Here is an 11,169-nt window from a genome sequence, read left to right as displayed (position 1 = left end):
AGTTATTGGTGATGGTGCCTTCATCCCCTCTTAGCAGTAGTCCTCAACTTGGGCCGCTCATCAGAGTCACCTGGCGTCAGCGGCGGGGGGGAGGGGGGAAGTATTTAAAAAAAAAAGTACTGGGCCTAGGGGCGCCTGGGTGGCTCGGTTAAGCGGCTGCCTTAGGCTCAGGTCATGATCCCGGGGTCCTGGGATGGAGCCCCACGTCGGGCTCCCTGCTCAGCAGAGAGCCTGCTTCTCCCTCTCCCTCTCCCTCTGCCTGCCTCTCTGCCTACTTGTGCTCTCTCTCTGTCAAACAAATAAAATAAAAAAATCCTAAAAAAAAAAAAAATACTGGGCCTAAGTCCTACCCCCAGAGAGTTTCATGTGATCTGTCTGGGAGCTGCCCAGCACCAAGATTTTTTTTAAAGGTTCCCTAGGGGATTCTAAAATGCAGCTTAGAACCACTGATTCTGAACTTACAGATTTTGAACTATGTTTTCAAGAGAACAGGGCTTTCAAAATAATCCAGGCCTGGGGCCCTGAGTCCAGGTGGCTCTGTGCTGCAGAGGTCAGTGGCATGAAGCAGGTGAGAGATGATGCTGGAGGCGGGGCCTGGCTCCCAAGCAACCTGTGGCCCTTGGCCTCCAGGTCTGTAAGGTGTCCCCTGTAGGTTCAGAGAGCAGTAGGGGTGAGGAATAAGGGAAAGAGAGCAGACAGGGGAGGACAAGCTGTCCCCACCAGTGCTGTGACTTCTGACATGCTCTGACTTAATGGAGAGAGAATTTCACATGGAAACGGTAGAAGATATTTGCAGCCACGAAGAGCCGTGCCCTCTGGTTGAAGCCAGATTCAGAGGGCAGTTGCGGGTGGGTGGGTGGGAGGGGAGAGGAACAGAGGATGGTCAGGCATGCCACCACAGGGGCCTCGAGAAGCTGTGTCACAACAGTCGATGGGGGAGGGACAAGGGGCTTAGGGCAGGCACCACGGTCCCTTCCCTCCGCGGCGCTCTAGGGCTTTTCTAAGCCCTTCTGGACATGTCATTTGATGCACACAGCAGCCCTCGTTGCTAGGTGTGAATATCCCAATCTCAGAGCTGAAGCTCAAAGTCAACCCAGGTCTGTCCAGTCTCTCCATCTTGGAAAGAACAGGAGGAGGCCCTGCTCTTCAGATACTGTCTCAGTTTGGGGGCTTGTGGCAGGAAAAAGCCATCCAGAGTTCCTCTGGTCTCTTTGGGAAAGCCTCTGCCTCCTTGTAGGAAATACTGTAAAAAATACTGGAATACGGGCGCCTGGGTGGCTCAGGTGGTTGAGCGACTGCCTTCGGCTCGGGTCATGATCCCGGAGTCCCCAGATCGAGTCCCGCATCAGGCTCCCTGCTCAGCGGGGGGTCTGCTTCTCCCTCTGACCTTCCTCCCTCTCTCATGCTCTCTCTCTACCATTCTCTCTCAATAAATAAATAAATAAACAAACAAACTGGAATACGCCAAAGAAGTAAAACATTGCCTTTCTCACCACCTTGTCCCCACCAGCCCCCCTGCTAATATCCCAGGTCGGAGTCACTGTCTTACCATCTAGAATCACCAAGGAGGGTGAGTGTTGCTTTACAGGCAGATGGCAAGACTGGTAAGGCAGGCCGGGCTGAGGTAGCCCCAGCTCCAGAAAGACAGACAGTCACGGGAGCCAAAGGCAAAGCCTGGCGAATGAAAACGAAACACAAGGGGGTCCAGATGGCCCTGCAGAATGTACTCCAGTGGTTTTACCTCCAGGGGAAGTCTCTGTAAGCCTCTCCAACCACCTCCCAGCAGGCGGGTAAAGACCCCCTCCCTTCCTTATTCTCAAAGCGTCTTCATTCCCTTCTAGAATCCAAAGAACTGCCCTCCACCCCAATTACACTCACTCCGTACAGCTGGGCCCCTCAGCTGTGTCCACACCAAGGGTCCCCGACCCTCTTGGCCACAGCTGAAGGGCCCAGGGGCGGACCCTGATCCAAGCTGGCCAGCTGGAGTCTCTCCCCTGGGAACCAGATCCTGGAACAAAGAGGGGCTGCTGACATTCTTTTCAGCGTGTTGGCTTGGGAAGTGAAGTGAGGAGGGGGTAGAGTGGCCACATAGGTCTTATACACGTGAAGAGACAGCAAAGGTTGGCCCTGCAAGGGAACAGAAGCAGGCTTGAGAGAGAAGCAGCGGGGAGACCGAGGCAGCCCCGGCTCCCACTCTGTCAGGGAGGTACCCCTACGTACTTACACCTCTTGCTGGTATGAGAGGTTCCTCTCACTTTCCATCCACGAGCCCCCAGACAGACGTGACCACCTCTTGCCTCTCTCGCTTTCTAGAACCAACCGCTTTCCCTGAGCACCAGGGGCAACCTGAGCCACCGCTTCCTAGAGAAAACCCCCTCTCAGAACTGCCCGCTGTTACTTTCTGACCCTGCAGGGGACTCTGACCCACTTGGAGAATAAAATTTGGAACTAGCCGCCCTGCAGCCATCTTCTGATCAAAGTGGGACAAGATCAGCCACCCCCCCGGAGACACGTCTGATCTTCCAAGTAGCTCTTCTCTATTCTGAAAGAACACAACACGGGGAGTTTCACCAACAAATGAGAAACTTGAATAAATTCACTGAGATGACAACCTTCCTTTTCTTGCCTCCAACACCCCTTTTATAAGGCTTATAATTATGTAAGGCTAGGGAAGAGAGATGGGGGCATGGTTCCCTTTTTAAAATACAACAAAATAGGGGCACCTGGGTGGCTCAGTCCATTGGGCATCTGCCTTCGGCTCCGGTCATGATCCCAGGGTCCTGGGATCGGGCCCCGTGTGGGGCTCCCTGAGCCTGCTTCTCCCTCTCCCACTCCCCCTGCTTGTGTTCCCTCTCTCGCTGTCTCTATCAAATAAATAAAATCTTTTTAAAAAAACCACAAAATGTAAGCATTTATATTAGTTTTTTTTAATTAAAAAAAAAAGATCCCCTTCATTTATTAATGATCCTGAAATCTCTCCAACCAGATACCCGCTGTCATGCGTGGGGGTGTGTCTAGCTGGGGCTCCCTGAGCAGGTCTTCCCCGCATGCAGGGCTGCCTGGGGCCCCGGCTTCTGACCAAGCCCTGCCCAACTCCCTCCCACTCTCATGGCACCCCCACCTTCATGGCACCCCCACCTCGTTGGACCAGGCCCACTCCGTCCCCCTCCAGCAAATGTTTATTCCTGCTATTCACCCACACAGGGGCCTTGCCCTTGACCTTCCTCCCTCTCCTTTCTGTGCATCTCAGCCTCCAGGCCCCTTGCATGCGGCTGTCGTTCCCCGCTCATGGCCGTGCGGCCTCATCCCTGCTCTGCCTGCCTGTGGTCTCCTTTGCGAACCAGGAGCAGTGACTTCACAGCTTCCTGACACGAGGGCCTGTCTTCCCAGCAGAACTGCCATCATGTGAGGGCAGCCCCTGAGCTTCAGACACAGGAGACTGGAAGGAGCCACATGGCACAGCTTTCAAAGACTTCCTGGAGCCAGGGACTACTCCAAATATCCTTTCTGGCCTGTCTCCCCTACAACCCTCGCCAAACTCAGTCACATGCCTTATTCATCCCCCGCCCCCCAACACACACACACACTCCTCAACCCCAGCACGCACCTGGCACAGACACTCAAATATTTTTGTTGACTTAAAACCACAAACACCCATTGGGTTGAATCAATATTATTCTTTCCAGGGAATTGAGAGAGAGAAAGAACCACCTGCCGGGATCCTGGCACACTCAGCTTGGCCTTGAAGGCTGACCCCCAAGGACTCCTCCATGAGGCTGGGAGGCATTATGGCCCTCATGCAGTTGGGGCCCAGCTGGAGAGCCCATGGCCACGTAGAGCACAGCCCGGACATTACCAGGGCCTGTGCAAGTTGCCCCAAGAGCAGCCCGGGGGCAGTGTCTTGGAACACATCCTTTGACAATAAACAGAGAGAGCCCAGTTTATTATTCAAACCAGGACACTTTCGAGAGTGAACTGGAAATTATGCTGGGACTGTTCCAGAGAGGCAGGCAGGAGGGTCACCTGGGCAGTTGATGATGTTCCGTAGTTTAAACAATCCTAAAGGACAGAAAATAGAATTTTCGAAACAGAAGAACGTGCTAAACTCAAAACAGCTTAGGGCCAAGATGGCTTTATTTTAAAAGCCAATTGTGTTGTTGAAGAAAAGGCTATTCTCTCGGCCCATTTTGGCTACGGTGGGGGCCTGCTTGGGGAATTGCACTGAAGACTTGTATGCTCCTGGGCCGGGGGTTTTCTGAAAACAGAACAGAAAACAGGGACTGATGAGACCGGGACACCAACGCTCTGGAGCCCCCTGAGCCCGGCCGTGGGCTCAGCCGTGACTGGCAAGGACAAGGGCCACGCCTGAGCGCGCTGTGGCCTAGGGCACCCTCGACTTGGAGCACGTCCTTGGAGCCGAGGCCTGCTCCTGTCCGCGGCTTTCCGCAGGGTTCCAGAGGTGCCACGAGAAGGGCCGACGAGCAAACTCTGGCCTAGGCCTGCGGGGCAGCGGGCTCACATCCCAGCCGCCCCTCGAGGCACACTTTCTCAGTGGGCACTCTGCCCAGACAGCTCCTGTCCCTGGGAACGCCACTCTCCTCCCCTCTAGCCACCTCAGTGGCTAGTCTAGTGGTAAGGGGTTGCAGAAAATGGATTCTGAACCTGGGTGATTGACTTCAAAAGCCTCAACTCAGGTTTCTGTACCTCAAGGGACCTCAGGGTCCAAAGTAGTCTCAAGGGATCTATGAGTTCCCATTTTTAAAAGTCATGTTTTCCTTTGGATGAAATTCTTGAAAAAATTTGCCAGTGATGTCAATGAAGCTTCTACAGTGATCAAATTCAACTGAATGTCATTTTAATAGACTCAAAGACTTCGATTTCTTAGGTCAGCATTTCCCACGCTGGGGGGCACGTACATGTTCTTGAAGCCCAAAGGGATTTTATCTTGGGTCTGTTGAAGCATCGGTGTCTGAGTGTGTGGCTCAGGGAAGGGTTTTGACCGCCCCACCGCCAATGGCTTGGTGTGACCCCGGGCCCTGGGCCTCCTCAGCCTCACCCAACAGATGAGGCAATGAGGCTTGCTGGAGGCCCTCCCGGACAGAGAGCCCCAGGCTGGCAGACACAGCTCGGCACATTAGCTACCGGCGCTGGTATTATTCCCTATTATCATGGGCTTCTCATTTCCATCCTTCTTTGCAGTGTGTTATCTCTCCGGCAGACGGAGAGGGTAGAAATAGGATTACCCTGAGAGTGGGACCGAGTGGTCAGCCCAGAGTGGATGAAGTCAGCTGCCTGCCAAAGCTGCTGTAAATGACAGGATGTTTCCCTTGCCAAAAGCGGAGGAGCACCCTGGAAATCTAATCAAGTCCTGGCCAGACGTCAAAGGAAGCTGAAGCCTTTATTAGTGCTATTAATGAGGAAGGAACATGCATGTGGAGTCCTGGAAAGCCAGCCCACAGAACAGGAGGTCTGTGGGCCTCGGTCCCACAAGGCTACCCCTCAGGAGGCTACCAGTGGTGGTTCTCAGACCTTGAGAACATCCGGCTCCATCCCCCGGCCCTGATTTCACTGTCACTGAGCAAACTTTGGATTGTCCTTGGGCTCCGATGAAGAGTTTCTTATAAGGGGAGACACCCCATAGAGCAAGTGGCTCCACACACCAGTCCCCTTGCTGGACACTTGTAAATTACTTTAAGCTACAACTTCTGGCTTCTCTATCAGCTTCCTGGGAGTTTGGTTAGCATAACTCCAACTTCCCGAGGATGCCCAGCCCTGTAAGCTTGGACAGAAATCTGTGTCTGGATCGTGCTAATGCCACTAGGGTGCGAGGATCTGTGGGAGGGACTCACCAACTCCTGCTGTTGGGTCTGTTTTTAATTTCACCAACAGGGACTCCCCAGTATTCCTCCAGATGAAGACCACACTACCCACCACCAGAGTTGGTAGCTCTGGAGTGAGATCCTCAAGACGCCGGCCTGGGACAGCCACCCTTCCTTGAACCCCCAGGATGGGCCCATTTTCTCACAGGCAGAACTTGTATTTCTGTCTCCCCAGCCACCTCAAATAAGGTTACATACCAGTGAGTTCTGGGGACTCTCAAACTGGGGTGCAGACTGGGAACAACAAGGCCATGGGAATGAAAACTGTCAGCATTTTTTTTTTTTTAACAAAAATAGCCACTGTTCTCCATGTTGTGCTTTTGCAATTTTTCTTGGTCCTCTCTAGGCCTCTGAGGCTCAAGTGCTCCCCTGATGTACCTGTGTCTCTCCAGGGACTTGACCCCCTTTGCTGTCTATCCTGAGTTCTTGGGGGCAGGATGGTGGCTCATGCCTTAATGGTCCCCTTTGGTCCAATAATAATGTTTCTGCTCTGAAGCCACACACACACCCCTGAAAGCCACATACACAAAGAACAGCAGATGGATGGGGCCAGCCACTGCCCACTGCTTGCCTCAGTTCATTAAGCATGTTTTCCCACAGAGCACCCAGGTCATAACACTGATGGCTAATTACTATGCTGGATGTTGTCAACTGGACCCAAAAGTCTGCCACCACCTTTGGGTCTGGAGTCACTCTGAGCCTGAAACGGGCTGGGGGCTTGCCAGATTTTTGAGCTCTGTGCTCTTTCCCACCTCGACAAGCAATTAGATACATATATACACACTAGAATTGTCTAGAACTCTAACCCAACCCCCACTGCCCTCCCCACCCCAGTCACAAAACCTACAACCATCATCTTTTTAGAGTACTCACAGAACAAGTGGGCAGGAACCGAGGTACTTTGGATTGAAAACAGGAAGTAACAGAATTTACTGGAGGTATTTTCAAGTCGTAATGACCCGGTCCTGGGCCTTCATGCTATAGGGGAAAAAAAGAGTTTTTTATAATCACTAATGTTTGTTATATTTTAATGCTTTATTTGCCTTCCACAAATAAATGCACAGATCATTTGTGATATGGTAGAAAAATCCCTAGACTGGGGTTTGGAAGATATGAAGGTGTGCCCTTGCACAAGCCATTGTGAAGTGGGAATGATACCTGCTTTACCTGCTTTACCTGCCTTGTGGGTGTCTCAGACTGAAGATTAAATGACCTGTAAAACTCCCCCTCGGTCCTGCCTAGACCCGCCGCCCCACACTGGCGCGCCTCACTCCATACCTGTCCTTCGGATTGTTAATGACTGCTACATTGAGCTGTTAGCTTTATAAAACACACGTATTCTTTCCCATGAGTATAGTATGTGTTACCTTAGTCCAAACAAGTCTTCACAGCAATTCATTGACAAAAGCACAACGCTACGACATTAACATAAAATGAACACAATTTTTAAAAGACAATCATCCTAATAGAAAAATTAGTAAAAGGCAATTCACAAAGAGGAAATACAACTGTTCATATAGAAATGGTGGGGGTGGGGGAGCTTTAAGCTCACTAATAACCAAATAAGTTCTAATTAAAACAAGGATATGATTCTTGTTTCGGGGTCTAAAAATTCATGAAGAAAGAAGAAAGGAAGAAGGGGGAAGGAAAGAGGGGGAAAAAGAAAAGAAAGGAAAGGAAAGGAAAAGAAAAGATCCAAAATGTTAACCACCAGCATGGACACTCCTCTATGATTCTGGTGCAAGTATAAATTTGATTAGCCTTTCTAGAGGGCAATTTGGCAAGACACAAAATGGCTTGTAAATGTCTACACCTATCCAGAGGGAGAGAAAGGAGGCTGGTTACCAGATTGCTTCAGCAATCCGAAGACAAATGGAGAGTCCTGAGCCCACATACGGCAGGGAAAATGGAAAGGGCCCAAACATCGCAGTGGGTAATGTGGACAAGATGTTAACTTCTTATTTTTTTTTCTAACGGTTCACTTTTCCTCTCCCATTTTCAAATACCTGTGCTATTTGATAGAAATGAATCTTTCTGGCATAATGTCTCGGATCTGTTCCTGAATCACACAGGGACGAGGGGCAGTGGGTGGGAGTACACACTGACCAGAAGCTACAATTGTTGAATGGGTGCACAGGGGCTCGCTGGAGTATTTTGTCTGTGTGGTACGTACATCTAAAGTTTTTACAATACCAAGTTAGAGAGGATGTATGTTTATTATTCTGACTCAGCAAGTCCACATTTGGGAATTTGTCCTAAGAAAACAATTGAGAATGGGTGCAAGTATTTGACCACAACTGTTGATTCTAAAAATTGAAAACTGGAAATCAACTAAATGACCAGTAATGTGTGGCTGTCTAAATACATCGCGATTCTTCCATCCAGCTGTCTAGTGATGAATTTTTACAGACATAAAGCTACTCCCAAATAGTGTTAAGTGCAAATGCAAGCTTAAAAAAAAAAAAAAGTGCCTAAAAACACGGGGAATGGAATGTTCACGGACTGTTTTCCCTAGGTGGCAGCATGTTGTGTAAAAAGAATTTTATTTTTCTTAACTGCATTTTCTAATTTTTCTACAATGGACTTGAGCACTCTTGAGATATGAAAAAAAATTATACCTACTGTATAGATAAACGAACATGAAAAATGAGCAAAGGAGAAAAAAGATAAAATTAACAAAAAGGTTAGAACAGAGAACTCTGTCCTGTGAGATCTTTCTCATAGGTAAGGCTGCGCCGCAAATGAGCCCATCAGATGCGGCAGAACAGGTGCCCAACTGCAGACCCTCCAAGGGATTTCAGAGCAAGGCTTTCCCTTGTTTCCTCCTGTGGGTGGCAAAGCCGTGTCATTCGGGCTGCTCTTCTCAATTACTCCTCCATGAATGGAATCTGTTATTAACAGTCAAGCGGAAGTCTGAAAATCAAGGGATGGATGCGCCTAATTCTACAACTCACGGCAGAGAGATGAAAACAGTAATGCTTTGAACTGATACATATGTGGGACAGAGATTGCTACAAGGGTGAGGATCTCTGTATGGAGTGACCTCTATGCTCCCACTGGAGAAATCTGAGCAGCCATAAAAACCAAAGCATAGAAATCCAGGGGAATCCGACGGGAACAGTCTATGCAACACCCCACCCCACCCTTAGTTTGGCCATAATAAATACCGTACTTTCACACCAGAATGGTAGCCGGGGCAAAAGATGCTGCTAAGTGTGCTTCCGTTGACTCCTTGCCTACATCAGCCACTTGCAGGATGGCTGAGAAATGCTCCCACATGCCCCCTTTCCCCCAAGCCTGATGTGGCTTCCCTTTCTGAGTTTCCAAATCATGAGCTCCTTGGGAGTCTAGGTGCCAGGCTTGGCGAAGCACTGATGTAGGCCTGTGCCATGCAGCAGCCTCCCTATTTGGGCGTGGGGGCTTGGTCATCTAAATCAAAGGGCCTAAGACTTGGGGCACAAAGAAATGACTACATGCTATTTGCCCCACACGTGTCTGATGGAATCTTTTAAAAAAGGCAACATTAGGGAAGTGGATACACGCCCAAATTCATATTCCAGAAGCCACAGGAATGTTCTAAGTGAGAAATAATGATTGGGCCAACATCCTGCAATGGGCGGACAGCGGCCCCAGCAGAGTCCCTACTTCGGAGGACAATGTGAGTGGGCAGAGCAGGAATGGAGGGAAGGCGGCATGGTCCAGCATGGCTCAGAATGTGGGTTGAGGAAATGGATCCAGTTCGATGGGAGGGTGTTTCAAACAAGAACGTGTGAATGCTTAGGAGGGCTGCTCCCTCAATTACTGGGGATCAATGAGCATGACCAGGAGCTTTGGTTCACATTATGTGGGATGCATGGGTGACGGGCGGCACCCAGGTTCATCAGGCAGTACTAAGCACCTCTCACACAAATCAGATGAGCCATTTCTTAACCCTTGTTTTTGCCAGGGTCATGATTTGGCAACTCTGGGTTTTTCCCGAAGCTACGCTTTCAAAGACTACTGACATTCGGTGCCAAGAGCCAACAGAACTGTCACATTCCTAGGGTCCCAGGACCTGCTGCCAAAATAAACTACAGGAAAACTTTCATAGTTACCAATTCTTCTGCTTTGGGGCATGATTACATCGCAACCCTCCTGACAAGATGATTATAACAGTCTCTTCTCTTTGAAAAAGTCATCGAGTTTCTACTCAAGAGCCACTTTAACCAACGGGAGCTATAGGGATGGCACAAATGAATAAAATACTATATTCAACCTGAGAGGAGTTTATCCCTTTTGGGATGCTTTTTATCCCCAAAGGTGTGAGGAGTGAGGACAGCGCTGAGGGAGGGCTGAGCTGACTGCCTGGCTTCAAGACTCTACACCAGGCCCTGCTGTTTCTGGCCCGTGCCAAGTGCTAAGGATGATCTCAGCGGGCCGCAGGAGGGTGCCAAGAGCGGCCACTTCCCACTTACTACAAAGGGCTAAATTGAATGCATGGGCCCTACTGACTTTTCCGGAGTGCTCCCGGGACCCGGTCATACCATGAAGGAGCTTCCCAATGGGCAGTAACACTCAGTACCTTTGTAGGCCTTTGGTAAGCCCTGCCGTGCCTCCACAGAACACACTTCTCCTCCGGGGCTGGGAGAGTGGGACTGGCTAGGCTACAGCACACTGCTCTGGAACTAAAGGGTGTATCACTCGGGGGCATCCCAGAGCAGCAAAATGCCAGGTACCTTGGAAAGACTGTGTGATGGTAGATGAAATTATCCCAAGTTATTATGTGTTGAATTGTGATCCCCTCAAAATTCACAGACCCTACACATTTTTATTGTGTTGAATGGTGTCCCCCCAAAATTCATAGCTCCTGTGAATTCTGAATTGCTAGTACCTCGGAATGTGACCCTCTATGGATATAGGGTCCTTGCAGATGTAATTGTTAAGATGAGATCATTAGGATGGACCCTCATCCTATATGAATGCTATCCTTTATCAAAAGGGGAATTTAGGGCACAGAGACACGCACACAGGGAAAACACCATGCAAAGACAAAGGCAGGGGTCTACAAACCAAGGGAGGCCAAAGATTGTCAGTGTACCACCAAAGCTAGGAGAGAGGAACGGAACAGACTTTCCCTCACAGCAATAAGAAGGAACCAACACTGCTGGCACCTCCATCTTGGACTTCCTCTAGAACCGTGAGACAATAAATTTCTGTTGTTTAAGCCACTCAGTTTGTAGTACTTTGTAATGGCAGCCCTAGCAAATGGATACATAAGTGCTCAGCTCATTTCTTCATTCGGCCAATATAC

General features: G+C 49.8%; 1 protein-coding gene across 1 annotated transcript in view; it reads right to left on the bottom strand.

The window, feature by feature from the left end:
* Window positions 1-4,138: 4,138 nt before the first annotated feature.
* Window positions 4,139-11,169, bottom strand: part of STPG4 (sperm-tail PG-rich repeat containing 4) — a 39,319-nt gene continuing 32,288 nt past the window's right edge. The window contains exons 6-7 of the mRNA XM_028104092.1: window positions 6,753-6,857; window positions 4,139-4,255 (exon numbers count right to left, since the gene is read on the bottom strand). Of these exons, the coding sequence (XP_027959893.1) occupies window positions 4,139-4,255; window positions 6,753-6,857 (222 nt within the window). The remainder of the gene's footprint in view (window positions 4,256-6,752; window positions 6,858-11,169) is intronic.

This window comes from Eumetopias jubatus, unplaced genomic scaffold (assembly GCF_037043125.1).
Source record: "Eumetopias jubatus isolate StellerSeaLion01/CBP00866 unplaced genomic scaffold, mEumJub1_p1.0 scaffold_9, whole genome shotgun sequence".
Lineage (NCBI taxonomy): Eukaryota > Metazoa > Chordata > Mammalia > Carnivora > Otariidae > Eumetopias > Eumetopias jubatus.
Note: the sequence above shows the minus strand (reverse complement) of the source record. Positions and strands in the feature narration are given on the sequence as shown.